Below are 19,051 nucleotides of genomic sequence, written 5' to 3'. Positions count from 1 at the left end.
ACTACTCACTTTTCTATGTGATAGCTGGTGACTGCCTGTGAGTGGCTGCTACTGCTGCAGGTGTGCGAGGGAAAGCTGTGTGCAGAATGTCTGAACTCAGAGCAACCTAAGTGTCTCCAGAGTTTCAGGGATTGTAAGCAGGCTTGATTAACTATGAAAATTGCTCTACAAATAACAATTAATGAAAAGAAATAGATGGTTACATATTTTCAGATGTTCATATCCTTTAACATTATAGTAAGTTAATCCTAAATGTCAGAGGTCACACTTGTCCAGCCACATGTGGCTGTATGCAGCTTGCAACATGTAAGCCTCCCCATGCGAATTCCCAGCACGCACATGGTCTGCACCTGCTCACGCGACCAGCACACTGCTCATGCTTCCCAGTGGTCGGCAAACTCATTAGTCGACAGAGCCAAATATCAACAGTACAATGATTGAAATTTCTTTTGAGAGCCAAATTTTTTAAACTTAAACTAAATGGGTAGGTACATTGTTATTAACTTAATTAGGGTACTCCTAAGGCTTAGGAAGAGCCACACTCAAGGGGCCAAAGAGCCGCATGTGGCTCACATGCTGCAGTTTGCCGACCACGGTTCTAGACCATATAGCAATGCACCAAACTGCCCTGAGTGCTTCTAAAAGCTTCCTCTCAATTCCTATAAAGCAATTTCTGCAGATATCAAACATTCACAGACTAATGCTGGTCCAAGGCCACACCTCCCGGAGCTCTGGTGGAAAGCATTTCTGAAGAGTAAGAGGGGCATCAGTACGAATATGTGACAGCTCAAGGCTTTATGGAAAACCAATAAGGAAAAAATAGTGTATTTCCTATTTTTGAACCACTATATTTCATCAAATCTAAGGCATTCTTGATTGTAACATGCATCATTTTATGCACACTGTCAATTAAACAGACAGATGACATTATAAAACACATTTAGGATTTAAAGAAGGTACAATGTGGGGAAAAGACAGTGCTCCTTAGGGTTATGAAATAGAATATTTACAGTTTTACATTTTCTACAAGGGATATAAAATAAAGATAAATATAAACAAACTACTTAAGAAATTATGATGAAAAATATATAAAAGAAAAATTATACTAATGCATTTTCTGCTATCAGGACAAAAGGTAACATCAGACTCACTTAGCATTTTTTAGAACATTTGTCTTTTTTGGGGCCAGCCAGTTTATATTCTTTCTATGTGATAAAGTCCTAAGTTTACTCTGGAAAATCATTCCTCTCCTCTTCTCAACCGTAAGGCCTGGAGCAGCCCTGACTGGCCTACACTAACCAGCATCTCCCACAGGGACTAGTTCAGGGAAGGGGCAGCCTCAACAGGAACTCAATCGGAAACAGTGAAATGCTAGGAGATACTGGGCTCAAGATTCTGAAAAGATGGAAAATTGCTTCCCCCTCCTTCAGGAGTGACCAGGAGAGGCCATTTTCCTATCCTCCCACATCATGCACCCTGAGGTCCAGGGCCCAAGCGGCATCTGCTGTCACTGTCGAGTACAACTACCCAGAGTCTGAGGAGAAGAGTCTGAGACCTGTTCTGACAACAGCCTGACTGCAGCACTGTCTGCCAGGCACGCCCACAGCCCATCTGCCTGGACTAAGCCGCAGGGTCACACTCCTGGGCTTGACTGTGGTCAGAGCCCCGCCTGCTCAGTGCACGCACGCCCACCCTCACTGCTGCAGCGCAGAACGCTCAGCAAGTAGCCTGTTTGGCCACAGATCTAAAGTTACATTCCCCCATCAGTGTAACCAATAATAAAGGCAATAGTATAATCACCACATGTCTAAATTAAGAGGAAAGTAAAGAATTGCTAATGAATAACTCAAACCCAACAATATTATTATCCATATTTTATATATGAGCAAACTGGGTTGCAGAGAGGATGAACAATTTGCACCAAGTCGCCAAAAGTCTACAGTATGTGGCAAAACTGGCAGTCACACCCCTAGCCTCTCAATCGCTCTGAAGTCTGCATTGTTTTCAATGTGCTACATGCATGTCGTTCTGTCCATTCAAAACAGGCACATGTCACCAATCTTCTCCAACAAGGCCGGGAAAAGGCCCCTGGGGGTGGAAGGCAGAGGAAGGAAGACGAACTCACACTCAGTGTGTAGGTACTATGTTCGAAGCTATTCGTTTCATTATGTATTTCAATCCTCACAACCACCTGAAGGAACCTGCCGCAGCTAAGGAGCAGGTTCCAAAAGCTCATGTCTCTTTACTAAGTTGCTCCTAGTAATAACTAAGTTGCTCTTAATAACTAACTAAACATTAGTCAATCTTCAGCTGTTGGAAGACTGTTGAAAGTAGAGTTTTACTGACATGGGTTTATCTGCTTAATTCCCACACTTACTGCAAAGTTCTTTTCAATGGCGCAGAACACCACGTCCATACAGATGAACACCCCGGTCCGGCCCACTCCTGCGCTGCAGTGAACCACGATGGGTCCTGTCAGGTGGCTGCTCCTCACATAGCGGACATACTGTATGAAACACTCTGGTGGTGCAGGAGTGCCGTGGTCTGGCCAGTTGGTGAACTGCAACTGTTTTATAAAGTGCTTAGTTCTTGTCTGTTGAGAAAGTGAGAGAGGGAAAGGGTGTAGGAGAGAGGGAGAGAGAAGAAGGGGAGAGATAGAGAAGACAGATATATTAACCTCTTATATTAAAGATATCATTTTAATTTCTAATATACCAGAAATAATGATAATAATAATAACAATAATGGCTATAGGTACTACAATAATAAACATATGAATACCAACAGGAAACATGAATTGGGCACTTGTTCTGTTCCAGGTACTGTGCATTATCGCTTTTAATCCTCACATCAGTGTTTGGAGGTGGCACTATTTATCCTCATTTTAGAGATAAAGAAGTCAGGATTAGCGTGACTGAGAGATGCATGCTAGGTCAGAAGGCTCACAGGTCCAGAGCTGAGACTACCAAGTAGGCCTCCTGAATCCAAGTCTACTATCTTTCTTCTGCACCATGAGGCTGCAGAAAAAAACAGGAATTCAAAGATGGCCCAACATGTTATGAATAATATAGAATAGCACTCTTTCTTAGCTTAAATATCATTAAATTTAATTAAAACAGATATGTGCTATCAAGTTGCTTGACCGGGAGCACCAATGTCCTCTGCCAATGAGGACAGGGTGGTTGATGACCTGTGCTGAGCCCCTGGATGTGGAGTCATGAAACTCCTCAAGACTGACAGATTAAGCACTTGGAGTTTTCCAATCATCCCTTCCAAAGGGATCACATTCTTCCAGGGCCCGCCCTCATTTAATTTCACTGGGGACCCACAGGGAACACTCAGGGTGGGTTCTCACTCCTCTCCTGCTGCCCCAGTGCATCAGTTTTCCTAAGTTCCAAATAGAAAGCTCAAGTTTGAATCATCAGCACCTAAAAGTCAGTGATGAAAACAATCCTTGAAAATCCTGTGAAGGCATGAGTTTTAGGGTAACTCTCACCCTGTCACATATTTCAAGGACTAAATCTCGCCTGCTGCTGTTGACCATGGAGAGTTGCTTTCCTGACTGACCCAGTGCCATGAAGACAGGCTGCTGATGCAGGTTCTCCAAACAGAACCACGTGGGTCTGAGGCTTGTGGGCCTCAGCCCAAATGCCACCGTCCTGACCTCCCTTGCCAAAACTCCGTAAGTGGATCCCAGAACTTGAGTCCATGCAGACAGACCATGCATCTGTGCCTCCCTCCTGGCCTACATTCTCCAAGCATGCTGCCCTCTCCTGCTGCGGCAGGCATCACACCCCATTTGGAACTGATGTGGCTGGTGTCTTTTTTTTTTTTTTAATAGATTTTATTTATTTTCTAGAGAGGAAGGGAGAGGAATAGAGAATTGGAAACATCAATGAGTGAGAAACATCAATCAGCTGCCTCCTGCACATCACCCACTGGGGATTGTGCCCGCAACCACGGTACATGCCCTTGACTGGAATCGAACCCGGGACCCTTCAGTCCGTAGGCCAACACTCTATCCACTGAGCCAAACCGGTTAGGGCTGGTGTCTTCCTTCCATGCTAGCCTGCAAGTACTCTAAGACTTGAGACTGTGTCTCTTTATATCCTCAGCCCCTGACATGCTACTTGGTTAATAGGAAGGAATCAACAGGTATCAAGGGAATGAGGGATCAGGCGAGTCCCCAGGTATACAGAACAAGCATGGTGCCCAGCACACAGCCAGCAAGTTCTGCATCCATGTCAGCCGTTGTTATTCCTGACATCCTGCTCCTCACTCTGGGCCCATACCCTCCTCATTCGCAAATCTGCCTCTCCCATCCCTCCCTACTCCCCTCTCTCTCTCAACTTCTCCCTTTGCACTCAGGGCCACCATCCCACAATAATATCTTAGAAACCCTAGTCACCTCCCTAAATGTTTCTTCCATTTCCTTGCCTTGCCTTGCCTTGCCTTGTCTTGCCTTGCCTTGCCTCCCACAGGCACTTCACTGTCTCTGGTGCTCTGATCGAGGCCCTAAGTATCACAGAGCACAGAGACTAGGTTACATACTGCTTGCTGCCCACTCCTGTTTCCAATTCACTATCCCTTCTCCTTGAAAAAAACAAAACTCTCTTCCTTTTGAGTTTCATACCTCCTAGCTTCATCTTTTCATTGTTATAACCCACTAGATAGACCTCCTGCTTAATCTACTACATTCACAGAACATCCTGACCTTCTCCCTACCACAGGTTCTGACACCATCCAGGGCACAGCCAGGGTCCCCATAGTGCCACCAACATTCTGAATCACAGCACCTTTATTTCTCTCTTGCAGAGGAGAGACTCCTTCCTCCTAGTCCTCACAGTGAGGAGCACCCCCTGCAATGTCAGGGATCAAAAAGCTTCCAGTTCTTAAAATCCACCGCCACTGTCTGACCAGAAGTCTATATGCTAGCACCTCATTTGTGCGTCACTTCAATGCAACCAAATGCACTTTCCTGTCCCTTGTGTCCTCCACGTACTCCTAGTTGACTGGCCCGATTCCATTCATCTCCCTAAATTAAGACTTCATGACTAATTATCAGAATTATTCTCTTACAAACTGTCAACTCCCTTTATCATTTGAATCTTGCCACAGATTACCCTGGGCCAGTCCCATAACCAGTGAACAGAAATCCCATAGTCTGGCTGTCGGGGAGGAAATAATCACATAGTTGCCTATTTTATTGCAATTAAAAATGTATAGGTTCCAACCTCAGCACCTCCAGAAACCCTTTTCCTAGTCATTGTGCTCTAATCAAATCAACTTCTTTGGTGATGACTCCAAATATCATCCCTTTTTTTCAAGCTTCCTGTTTAACTCCTATCCCATTCATTCCTGTGGAACACACGTATCACGTACTTGCTAATCAAATCCACTTAGAGAAGTTAACTCATCACTTCCTCCTATATATCATTGCTTTTCTATTTTCTGAGTCTATCAGAGCAAGAAATCTGTGAATTACTCCAGACAACACTTCCCAACAAAACTTTCTACAATGACACAGATGTTCTATATCTGTGCTGCCCAATATGGTAGCCTCTGGTAACATGGGACTGCTGCAGGTTAAAAATAAATTTGTTATTTTATGTAAGTTTAAATAACTTAAATAGCCACATGTGGCTACCATATTACATAGCATACTTTTGACCACTCCTTCTGTCACTTATAAGTCAAAAGTCATAAATCACATATAAGTCTGCCAATTTTATCTAAAAAACACCAAAGTCTCTGCTTTCCATCTCAATGCCAACTTCCATAGATGACAATGGCACTTTCTTACTAAAATTCTTCAATGTCTCTCAGTTATCTTCATAATAAAGTTTGGCTCCTTCACTAAAATCCAAGAAATTTCATGTTCTGGTTTGCCCCTGCTTACTTTCTATAACCTCATCTCATCTCTCATTACTTCCTGTCACTGAAATTTTATGTTCCAGAAACATTTAACTACTTATATTTCTTTATATATACCCCATTCCATTTTATATCTTGATAATCTACTCCCTCTTTCCATCTTTCTCATTTGGGTAATTCTCAATTCAGATGCCACTGCCTCCAACAAACCTTCCCAAAACCACAAGTAATGCTAAGTACTTCCCTCCAAAGCTCCCAAACCCTCCACATGGATCGCAACATTACCACTGAGCAAACCAAACTCTCCACCACTCTGTAAGGGTGCCTGGCACATTCCTAACATACCTTCACATGACTAACATACCTTACAGACTCAATACACATCTGTCACACTTGGCAGAAGCAGCCCAAGTACATCCCAGGATTAGGCAACTTCCAATACTCACTCTCTCATTCCATTCCCCCCTTCCATTCCTTCCTCTCGCCAGCCAGAGTTTGATTAAGCACAAGTGGAAGTGGTGAGGTCTTAGTTTCTAATGCCAGAGAGAAGTAAAACTAAGTTATTTAAAAAGTATCCCGGTCTATACGCTACCCTATGCCTAACTTCTCATCCTGACATGCATGCTTATATAATGAAATATGTATCTGATACTGATTTTTAAAAACTTACAGACTTCCTCACAACTTGAAATATTCGAATGGTGAAATATGGAAGTATCTGGTAGTTCTCCAGGAAGATACGACAGTGTTTCAGTTCCAAAGGCTTCTTTGTAGAAATGGGCCAGTAACGATGGCATTTGGGAACTCCAGCTTCTATCTCTCTGGTTATCATGACAATAACATTAGAGTTATTTTCCAAAATCATTTGCCAAAAGTCATCTGTGGTACTTGGCAGTGGCCCTTGGGTAGCGATATAGAAATACTCTTCTCCAGAATTGGTTATCCTAATATGACTAGCATTGATGTAGTCCTTGTTTTCTCCAAGAGGAACACGTGTTGAATCATCTATTACAAAACAGAAACATCTGGTAGATAAGGAAAAGCAGAAGACACAATACACTTCCTGAAAGCATTTAATGCAGATAAATCCATTGATCTCTTTGACCAATAGAGAAGATGGCATACATTTGAGTCCATATATTTAAATTCTTCCCTCCCCAAAACTTACTGGCATGACCTAAGGAATATACAATTAGGGAAGTTTTTATTTTAAATCATTTTCTACTAAACAGAGAAGGATGCCACCAGTATCCAGATACTGAGGGATTTCTGTTGCGCGGGCACAGGTAGGATTAGGTCAAAAGAGGGACCTACTAGTCTGCAACTGAACACAGCCAAGGAGGAGCCCTCGGAGGGAGCAAGTGGAGAGCATTCCCAGAAATCTGGGGAACCGGAAGCCCAAAACAGCAGAGCCAGGGGAAAATTCGGCAATAACAACTGAGAACTGAGGTAGTTGATCAAATACAAACACTAGCATAACAGATTTCTATCAATGCCACAAACATGCAGCCAGCCATCTGAATGTCGATCCTTGGTTTCATTGGTGAAGAGGCAATTTCTAATCAAAGCAGAGGAATTATGGAAAACGGATGCTATGAAGGAGATTTGCTCCAAGCAACATGGGACTCGTCTGACATGAAGTATTACAGATATGAGAGGGAAAAGCAGTAACTTGACTCACTAACAAATTCCTCCAGCCCAGGAGGCGAGTTACAGTGGCACCTGGAGCTCTGGGTCTCCCATGGCTCCTCAAGGAGAGAATGAAACCCTCAACAAAGGAGGAGCCTGCCCGCCTAGCCAGGAGCCATCACACCAGCAGTCTGTTCCTATGACCCCAAGTCATGGGGACTGCTTATTTAACAAATATACTATGACAAAATAATTGGCAAGGGACTTACACAATTTCCAACAGAATCATTCTCAAATTCCAACACAGTAAGTATAAACCATCACTTCTAAATATGAATAAATTGGAAAAATAATCACTAGGTATATAAAAATATACAGTACTTCACAAAAGGAGACCGTTCTGAGAAATCAGAGCAAATATCCTCCTTTCTAAAAGAGAAGAATGACTTAAAAACTCCGATTTGTTTATATATAAAGAACTTATACAAGTCAACACCAACAAGACAAACAACCGGCTCTCCGACATCCCCTGAGAGGTCCCAGATTGCGAGAGGGTGCAGGCCAGGTTAAGGGTCCCCACCGGTGCACAATCGCCCGGGGAGGGGCCTCGGGAGGGCTCCGGGGCGTATCCGGCCCATCTTGCTCAGTCCCAATCGGCCGGACCCCAGCAGCAAGCTAACCTACCTGTCAGAGCATCTGCCTCCTGGTGATCAGTGCACATCATAGCGACTGGTCAACCAGTTGACTGCCCCCTGGTGGTCAGTGCACATCATAGAAGCAGTTGAGCACCTTAGCATATCATTAGCATATTACACTTTGATTGGTTGTTCGGTTCTGCCATTCGGTCTTTTTGCATATTACCCTTTTATTATATAGGATTTTTATAGAAAATATGTACTACTTTATGATAAAAAAAAGCATTTTTTAATTTTCAAAAGGGAGATAAGAATAATAAAAGCTTGCTTTTAGGTAAAAACCACAATAACTCAGCATCATGGTGGAGTGAGAAGACTCCTTTATTCTCTTCTTAAAATTACGAGTTAGACAATTATAACTCAACAAAGGACCCCCCTGCTCAACACACAAAGATACCTGACCTGAAATAGCCACCTGTCAGAACATCTGAAGGTGGGAAGATATGAATGAGCAGGAGGGGTGGACAGGGAAGGAAGGGGAGGTTGCTGCAGATGCAGCCCAGCACCCACTGAGGCTCCAGTGAGGGCAATAGTGGAGGACTGGATGCAGGACTCACACTAGAGCCTGGAGTGTAAGAGGGACAGAAGCAGTGGTCTCCCAAGAAAAGGCATCACCTTTTCTCTCTCCCTGTTACAGCAGATCCCTTGCAGAGATGGCTGGGAAGCTTCAAACAAGAGCAACTATGATAGCCATTACTGAAAGAGGTGTGGAGCCACACATGCTTCCATAGCCTCACCCATCCTGACAGAGCCCAGTAAAGAAAGCTGAGAAGACCTGGACAGGGCATTGTGCCCATGGCCACTGCTGGCAGGAGGGTGGACCTGCAGGAGTTCGACCTTACCACCCTAGCAGAGCCAGATAGAGAAAACTGAGATGTCTTAAATAGTTCAATGAGGCTGTAAAATAATGAACTCACCCCGTGCCCCCCACCCCCACCTCCACCCTACTCATCCTGGCAGAGCTCAATAGAGGCAGCCTGGCCAGGACCATTAGTGAGAGCTCATAAAACCATTTTCCACCACCTACCACATACTCCCATCAGGGTGGCAGTGCCCTATAACTAAGGTGAACTGGTGACACAAGGAACACCTACTTTCCCACTGGATACACAGCATTTACCTTAAAAGTGAGGCTCAAATAGTGCAGGTAAGAGAAAACAAAACATGTGCTAAGCCTATCTACTGGAAAACAAAACAAAGTACCTTATATATTAACCTGCTGAATTGCTGACAGTAAAAGAATATCTAATGAAGAAAATGGGCCACTACCTCAATTGTCCACGTAGATAAACAATCCATCAAATAACATGAACAAGCAAGGTAACACGGAAGCATAGAAAGAAAAGTCTCCAGAAGCCAAACTCAAACTCCTAGAAAACTGTGACTAAAATGACAGAGTTTAAGATTGCAGTTATGAAGATGCTCAATGAGATAAAAACAGAACTTAGAGAAAAGTTCATTGAACTCAGGAAGAAAACTAATGAACAAACGCAGTACTTTACCAAAGAAATTGTTAAGTATAAAAGGAACCAAACAAAAATTCTGGAGCTGAAAACTCAGTAAATAAGATGAGGAACATATTGAAGAACATTTGAAACAGCAAACAAGGTGGAAAAGAGAATTAGTGAATTCAAAGATCAATCGTGGCTTTTCAAGGCAGGGTCAATGGGGAGGTTGCGGCGCCACCCCCTGTCACGCACAGAGCAGGGCGGATCAGGGGGTTGTGGCGCTGCCCCCTGTCACACATAGAGCAGGGCCCATCAGGGGGGTTGGGGCTCCGTACCCTGTCATGCACAGAGCAGGGCCAATCAGGGGGTTGGGGAGCTCCCCCGTCATGCACAGAGCAGGGCGGATCAGGAGGTTGCGATGCCACCCTCAGTCACACTCAGGGTAGGGCCGATTGGGGGTTTGGGGCACTCCCCCCTGTCACACTCAGGGCAGGGCTGATGGGGAGGTTGCGGCTCCACCCCGTCGCACACAGAGCAGGGCCCATTGGGGGCTTGGGGCGCCGCACCCTGTCACACACAGAGCAGGGCCGATCAGGGGGTTGGGAAGCTCCCCCCTATCAGGCACAGAGCAGGGCCGATCAGGGGGTTGGGAAGCTCCCCCCTATCAGGCACAGAGCAGGGCCGATCAGGGGGTTGGGGTGCCTTCCCCTTTCAAGAACAGAGCACGGTGGATAGGGAGGTTGTGCCTCCACCCCCTGTCACACACAGAGCCGCAGGGTGATCAGGGGGTTTGGGTGCTGCCCCCTGTCATGCTGCTTCAGGGGCCAGGAGGCCTTGAGGCTCCGCTGATCCCAGTGCTAGGAGGCCTCGCTGCTCTGCTGATCCCGGTGCTGGGAAGCCTTGCGGCTCCACTGATCCTGGATTCGGCAGGCCTTGTGGCTCCGCTGATCCCAGGCCGGGAGGCCTCGAGGCTCTGCTGATCCCGGTGCTGGGAGACCTCACGGCTCCACTTGACCCAGGGGCAGTGAGGCCTGGCTGCTACGCTGATCCTGGTGCTGGGAGGCCTCGCGGCTTCGCTTGACACAGGGTCAGTGAGGCCTCGATGCTCCACTGATTCCAGTGCTGGGAGGCCTTGAGGCTCCGCTGATCCCTGGTCCGGAAGTCCTCGCTGCTCCGCTGATCCCGGTGCTGGGAGGCATATTACCCTTTTACTATATAGGATAGAGGCCTGGTGCACAGGTGGGGGTCCCCACTGGGGTGCCTGGCCAGTCTGGGTGAGGGGCTGAGGGCCGTTTTCAGGCTGGCGGGTGACTGAAGCTCCTCCCAACCTCTCCTTTTTTTCTTTTTTTTTTTTAATTCTGGGATTTATCTACCTTCTATGGCTGTCACTGGAGCTGATAGCCGGCTTTAGCTCAGACCTCAGCTGCTGAAAGCAGGTTTCTGTGCTTTGTTTACCTTCTGTATTTGAAACGTTGTTGGGACTCCAGCTCTGAGATCCCGGCTGACTGAAAGCAGGTTTCTGGGGTTTTCTTTAGCTTCTATATTTGTAACAGTGTTTCTTAGAGAGCAGCTCAGAGCCCAGCAGTGGCAGGCGGGGAACGTTGGCTTCCTCTGTCACTGGAGCAAGCAAGCCTCCCTGTTTGCGTCAGTGCCTGGCTGCCGGCCGCCATCTTCGCTGGCAGTTAATTTGTATATTGCCCTGATTAGCCAATGGGAAGGGTAGCGAAGTTACAGCTAATTACCATGTTTCTCTTTTATTAGATAGGATACACACACACACACACACACACACACACACTAGAGGCCCGGTGCACAAAAATTTGTGCACTTGGGGTGGTCCCTCAGCCCAGCCTGTGCCCTCTCGCAGTCTGGCAGCCCTCGGGGGATGTCCACTTGCCAGTAGGGAGCAGGCCTCAGCTGCAGTCGGACAGCCTTAGCACTGCTGAAGAGGCGGGAGAGGCTCCCACCACTACCGCTGTGCTGGCAGCCATCAGCCTGGCTTTTGGCTGAGCAGAGGTCCCCCTGTGGGAGCGCACTGACCACCAGGGGGAAGCTTCTGCATTCAGCATCTGCCCCCTGGTGGTCAGTGTGTCATAGTGACCAGTCATTCCCAGTCATACTGCTGTTAGGGTTAATTTACATATTACACTTTATTATATAGAATACACACACACACACACACACACACACAAAACCTGGGAGCACCAAAATATATAAAACAATTACTATCAGACCTAAATGGAGAAATTGACAAAAATCATAGTAGGGAACCTAAATGACTCATTTACAACAATGAATCAACCATCCAAGCAGAAAATTAATAAGGAAATATCAACTTTAAATGACACATTAGAGCCTGGCCTGCATGGCTCAGTGGTTGAGCTTTGACCTATGAACCAGAAGGTCACAGTTTGATTCCTGGTCAGGGCACATGCCCAGGTTGTGGTCTTGATCCCCAGTGGGGGTGGGGGGCGGTGTTCAGGAGGCAGTCTATCGATGATTCTCTCTCATCATTGATGTTTCTCTCTCTCCCTCTCCCTTCCTCTCTGAAATAAATGGGTAATATGCTAATTAGACCAGACCAGGTTGACCAGACATCTTCTGGACATCTGACTTCCTTCCGGACAGTTAGGGGGTGACCAGGCTGGCAGGGGGGCAGTTAGGGGCGACCAGGTCAGCAGGGGACCAGTTAGGGGGAAATCAGGCCTGCAAGCAGAGGCAGTTAGGGGTGATCAGGCAGGCAGGTGAGCGGTTAGGAGCCAGCAGTCCTGGATTGAAAGAGGGATGTCTGACTTCTGGGGATCCCCTGAGGGGGTCCCAGATTGGAGAGGGTGCAGGTGAGGCTGAGGGACCCCCCTCCCATGGACAAATTTCGTGCACTGGGCCTCTAGTGTGTGTGTGTGTGTGTGTGTGTGTGTGTGTGTGTATGATGACACATTGGACCATTTACTTATATAAAAACCATGGGTGGTGTTCACCACATACAGACAAACAGCAACCGAGCAGAAGGAAGTCAGTCCTACAGGGATTGTCTTGGCAACAGCTGCACCCTCCCCCAAGCTGTTTCCTTGAGCTATTTCCTGTAAGGGTGGAGTTTGAGGCAGGAACCCGCCCTGGGAGCATGGAGGCAGATCTTTCTAAAGTGTGCCTCACCAGCACGAAGTGAACCTGAGTGGGGCAGCTGAAAGGCTTAGAAAAGACAGACAAGAGAATGAAAGCCGGGTCTCAGTGGGATGCTGCTTCTCTGAGAGACAGCGACCACGCCCACAGCCATGCCTTTAGTTTATGCTACCAGGCAAAGTAAGGGCATGACCAAGATGTTTACAAACATTCTCCTGGGTTTCAATCCTACTCAAGTATATGCACCTGAACTCTATCAAGCCCACATCACTCAGGCACATGGGGCCACATGTTCCGACCATAGATTCAAGCTTACAACTACAGCTGTTGGCTATAATTGTGCTGGGAGGGCCCTGCCCTGCAAGCTGGGACTTGCACGTGGCAATGAGAGGACTGTGCCCTCTCATCAGTCCAAGGCTTGAACCTGTCCAAACACTAGTGGCTCCCCACAATAAAGTTTTAATTCTGTTTCTTTGTTACCAATGTTGTGGCCCCACCCCATAACAAAGAAACAAAGGAAAATTTCCCCATCGAATTTCTGAATAGTATTACTCCTTCGGGAATGCCATGTCATAAATTAAAATTGAAAGTGGGTGCAATCATCATGCTATTGAGAAATCTCAATAGTAAATGGGGTCTTTGTAATGGTACCAGATTTATTATCAAAAGATTACAACCTAACATTATCAAAGCTGAAGTATTAACAGGATCTGCAGAGGGAGAGGCTGTTCTGATTCCAAGAATTAATTTGTCCCCATCTGACACTGGCCTCCCATTTAAATTGATTCGACGGCCTTAACTGGTTTGGCTCAGTGGATAGAGCGTCGGCCTGCGGACTGAAAGGTCCCAGGTTTGATACTGGTCAAGGGCATGTACCTTGGTTGTGGGCACATCCCCAGTAGGGGTGTGCAGGAGGCACCTGGTCGATGTTTCTCTCTCATTGATGTTTCTGGCTCTCTGTCCCTCTCCCTTTCTCTCTGTAAAAAACCAATAAAATATATTTTTTAAAAAATTAATTGATTCAACGACGGTTTCCCGTGATGCCAGCATTTGTGATGACTATTAATAAATCACAAGGACAAACTCTAGCCAGAGTAGCATGTTCCTACCTGAACCCATTTTTGCACATGGTCAGTTATATGATGCTTTCTCTCGAGTTTGAAGACCATGTGATGTTACAGTTAAAGTTCTAAGTACTTCATCACAAGGGAAATTAGTCAAGCACTCTGAAAGTGTTTTCACTCTTAATGTGGTATACAGGGAGATAGAATAAGTTTAATCACTTTATCAGTCATTGTTTGCATCACTTGTTTTTATATCATGTTTTTGTTGTTTTCATATCATGTTTCTGTCATTAAATATCATGCCTCTGTTGTTATATCCTTTTGTTACTGTTTATTTATTAATAAATTTATATATGATTTTCATATACATTTGACTAATTTCCTTTCATCTCTCACACTTCTATTATAGAGAAAGGGCAAATAGCAATATTAAAATATCTCTGCTAATTAATTTCCTTTTTAAAAAAATATATTTTGTTGATTTTTTACAGAGAGGAAGGGAGAGGGATAGAGAGTTAGAAACATCGATGAGAGAGCAACATCCATCAGCTGCCTCCTGCACACTCCCCACTGGGAATGTGCCCACAACCAAGGTATATGCCCTTGACCGGAATTGAACCTGGGACCCTTGAGTCTGCAGGCCGATGCTCTATCCACTGCACCAAACCAGTTAGGGCAATTAATTCCCTTTTAATGTGCACAAATTTCGTGCACCGGGCTACTAGTGTGAATATAATCAATATTATTAGAACTTTGCATCCACACATGACAGAATGTACATTCTTCTCAAGTGCATACAAAACCATCTCAAGGATAGAGCATATGTTGAGGCACAAAACTGACCTCAAAAAATTTTAAAAGACTGAAATCACACCAAACATATTTTCTCACCACAATGGTATGAAACTGGAAATTAACTATAAGAAGAAAGGTGGGGATGGGGGGAGAAGGTGGAAAAACTACAAATTTGTGGAAATTAAACAGCATGTTACTGAAAAACTATCAGATCAAAGATAAAATAAGAGATCAAAAGATACATAGAAATAAATGAAAATGAAAATAATACATACAAAAATTTTGGGGATGCAGCAAAACAGTACTAAGAGAGAAGTTTATAATATTACAGGCCTAACTCAAGAACAAGAAAAATCTCAAATAAATAATCTAACATTACACTTTAAAGAGCAAGAGAAAAACAAAGCACAAAATCAGTAGAAGGAAAAAGTAACATAAATTAGAGCGGAAATAAATGAAATAGAAAACAAAAACACAATGAAAAAAATAATAAAACAGAGCTGATTCTTTGAAAAGATTAACAAAATTGACAAACCTCTGGCTAGACTTATGAGGAGGAAAAAAGAAGACTCAAGTAAATAAAATCATAAATAAAAGGGAAAATATTATCATTGACACTACAGAAATACAAAGATTTATATAAGAATACTATGAAAGTCTATATACCACCAAATTTGATAACTTCATAGAAATGGACAAATTCTTATCCTATATAATAAAAGGGTAATATGCAAATTGACCCTAACAGCAGAACCACTGGGAATGACTGGTCACTATTACACACACTGACCACCAGGGGGCAGATGCTCAATGCAGGAGCTGTCCTCTGGTGGTCAGTGTGCTCCCACAGGGGGAGCTCTGCTCAGCCACAAGCCAGGCTGACAGCTGCCAGCATAGCGGTGGTGGCGGGAGCCTCTCCCGCCTGCTCAGCAGCACTAAGGATGTCCGACTGCAGCTTAGGCCTGTTTCCCGCTGGGAAGTGGACATCCCCCAAGGGCTCCCGGGCTGCCAGAGGGATGTCTGACTGCCAGCTTAGGCCCGATCCCCCTGGGAGCAAGACTAAGCCAGCAGGTGAACATCCTCCGAGGTGTCCCACACTGCGAGAGGACACAGGCCGGGCTGAGGGACACCCCTCCCAAGTGCACAAATTTTTGTGCACTGGGCCTCTAGTAAATATATAAGCTTCCGCCCTGACCGCTTTGGCTCAGTGGATAGAGCGTCGGCCTGCAGACTGAAGGGTCCCAGGTTCGATTCCAGTCAAGGGCATGTACCTTGGTTGCGGGCACATCCCCATTAGGGAGTGTGCAGGAGGCAGCTGATCGATGTTTCTCTCTCATCGGTGTTTCTGACTCTCTATCCCTCTCCCTTCCTCTCTGTAAAAAATCAATAAAATATTTAGAAAAAAATATATATATATATAAGCTTCCTAAACTGAACCATAAAGAATTGAAAACCTACATTGAAGCAATAATAAATTATGCTAAGTGAAATAAGCCAGTCAGAGAAAGATAAATATCACAGGATCTCACTCATTTATGGAATATAATGAACAACATAAACTGATCCAGAGACAGAGAAGCATCGATCAGACTGTGAAACTTCAGAGGGAAGGTAGGGGAGGGTGGGGGTAAGGGGGAGAGATCAACCAAAGGACTTGTATGCATGCGTATAAGCCTAACCAATGGACACAGACAACAGGGGGATGAGGGCATGAGTGGGGGAGAGGGGGTTGAGGGGGTAATGGGGGGATAAGGACACATATGTAATACCTTAATCAATAAAGAAATTAAAAAAAATAAACCTCCCCTAAAATAAAAGTCCAAGGCCAGATGGCTTCACTGGTAAATCATACCAAATATTCACAGAAAATTTAATACCTATCCTTCTCAAACTCTTCTAAAAAATTGAAGAGGCGGGAACAATTCCTAACTCATTTTATAAGGCCAACATTACCCTGATACCAAACCAGGCAAGGACTACAACAAAAAGAAAATTAAAGGCCAACATATCTGATCAACATAGATATGAAAATCCTAAACATATAGTTGCAAACTAAGTACAATAATACATTAAAGGATCATACATCACGATCAAATGGGCTTCATTCCAGGATGCAAGGATGGCTCAATATCCAAAAATTAATCATTGTGGTACACCACATTAACAACATAATGGGTAAAAATGATAGGATAATATCAATAGGTGCAGAAAAAGCATTTGGCAAGATACAACATCCATTTATAATTAAAACACTCAATAAAATGAGTATAGAAGGGAACTACTTCAACATAAAAAAGGCCATTAAGACAACCCCTCAGCTAAATGATGAAAAACTGAAAGCTTTTTCACTATGATCAGGAACAAGACAAGGGTGTCTACTCTCACCAGTGTTATTCAACATAGTTCTGTAAGTCCTGGCCATAACAACCAGGCAAAAAATAAAATAAAAAAATAAAAGACAGCCAAATTGGGAATGAATGACTAAAACTGTCACTCTTTGCAGATGGCATGATTCTCTATATAGAAAACCTTAAAGACTCCTCCAAAATATTAGAAACAATAAAAAATATAGTAAAGTTGCAGGATACAAAGTTAATATTACAAAATCCATTACATTCCTATATACTAACAACAAAATATCAGAAAGAGCAACTAATGGGAAAACAATCCCAGTTACAATTGCAACAAAAAGAATAAAATACCTAGGATTACACTTTAAAAAGGAAGCAAAAAACTGGTACACTGAAAGCTACAAGACATTGTGGGGGAAAATTGAGGAAGACACAAAATTGAAAAGATAGTCCACATTCATGAATTAAAAGAATTAACATTTTTAAATGGCCATATTACCTAAAATAACATACAGATTTAATGCAATCTCCATCCAAATCCGAAATGGCATTTTCCACAAAAATAAAACAAAAAAATCCTCACATTTAGATTAGATTTTTTTTTTTTTGGAAGATGGCTGCCGTTCGGAAGGCAGACTGCAAGATAGCGTGGGGGAGAGAACAAAAGGAGAGCGTGTGGACATACGGAGAGTGTATATTTGTGGGTAAGGGACAGCTATACTCCAAGGAACTGTTGGAGTTCCCCTGACCCGGCAGCCTCCACTGTTGCTGAAATCTCCCCAGGAGCGACCAGCTCTGCCGTGGAGACTGCACCATCTTAAAGGGGAGCGTGGCTATTATCGAAAACCTATACATCCTGGGAATCTACAAAAACACCCAGGGAACAGCTGCGAACCCAGGAACACCGGATCACCTAGTAGCACAGATGCGGACTTGGAGGAGCTCTCCACCTTCTCAGAAAGGTCAGATTTCACATAGGAAAAGGTGAGGTCGGCGATCCAGACAGGAGAGAGAAATGCGCGAACTGGATCTAGAGGTTCAGGGAAGTCTGTGCCCCACAAAAACCCGCCGCCGTTGGGGCTAGCGTGATCCACAAATGTGGAAGGGAATCCGCAGGGCTGCTGGCACAAGGGAACTCTAAAAATCAACCCATAGCGGGACTGGGTACAAAAAAGCACCCTGAAATTTTACCAGTAACCCGGCTGCTTAGTGCCAGGGGAAAAAAGTGCACAGTCCCAGAGGGTAAAAGTCATGAGTTCCTGCACTTACTCTGGTTCTTTTTTTCTCTTTAAATTCTTGCTGTTGATTACTAAGCCCAGACATAGGATCACCCAATTGGGGACACTCTCAGAGACTGCAGGAGAAAGTTGTTTCTGTGGAACCTGGGGATCGGAGTGGGGAGTAATTATCAGAGAACCAGCTCTGGGGCAATCCATTCTCCCAAACCAGTATTAAGTGCAACAGGGAAAACAAAAGCTAAATACTGGCTAGAGAGGACTTATAGCCACAGAGGTCAATCCAGAAACACTGCCACCCAGGGGTTGAATCACAAATTGACCCTTGTGTAAACACAAATAAAGGAATCTAAGAAACAGAAATACGGCCTGCTTGAAAATCAGGACTGTGGCTTACAATACAGAGGAGCAGTGGAACACAGGGAACTTCAATACTGTCCTGACTACTTACAGGAAACAGGCATGACAAACAGTACAGTAAAGGAAGTGAATGACTTTCACTACTACTCATTTTTATTTTTTCATCTTTTACTTAAGAAACTATTTTTTTTCCTCACTTGATTTTACCTTTTTAATTATTATATTTTTAATCAGTATTATTACTATCACTATTTTACCTTTTTTTTAAAAAAAAGTATCATTTTATATTCTCTTTAATTTGGAAATAGTGTTCTACATTCTATTTTCATTTTTCCTTTAGTATCATTTTACTCTATCTCAACTTTACCTTTATGCCAACACTCTCTTCCTCACTTTTCCCATTTTCTTGTTCAGTTTCTCTTACCCTATTCCTGCTTTATATTTTACCAATTCTTTCTTTTTACCCACTGTTAAATCATC

The 19,051-nt window shown here is 44.2% G+C and overlaps 1 protein-coding gene across 1 annotated transcript in view; it reads right to left on the bottom strand.

Moving 5' to 3' along the window:
* The window catches only part of PTPN20 (protein tyrosine phosphatase non-receptor type 20), a 69,843-nt gene that overhangs the window by 7,258 nt on the left and 43,534 nt on the right, over positions 1 to 19,051 (bottom strand). The window contains exons 5-6 of the mRNA XM_070431943.1: positions 6,545 to 6,879; positions 2,378 to 2,593 (exon numbers count right to left, since the gene is read on the bottom strand). Of these exons, the coding sequence (XP_070288044.1) occupies positions 2,378 to 2,593; positions 6,545 to 6,879 (551 nt within the window). The remainder of the gene's footprint in view (positions 1 to 2,377; positions 2,594 to 6,544; positions 6,880 to 19,051) is intronic.

The sequence above is a fragment of the Myotis yumanensis genome, unplaced genomic scaffold (genome assembly GCF_028538775.1).
Source record: "Myotis yumanensis isolate MYYU_CA2020_CCGP unplaced genomic scaffold, mMyoYum1.0.hap1 SCAF_13, whole genome shotgun sequence".
NCBI lineage: Eukaryota > Metazoa > Chordata > Mammalia > Chiroptera > Vespertilionidae > Myotis > Myotis yumanensis.
Note: the sequence above shows the minus strand (reverse complement) of the source record. Positions and strands in the feature narration are given on the sequence as shown.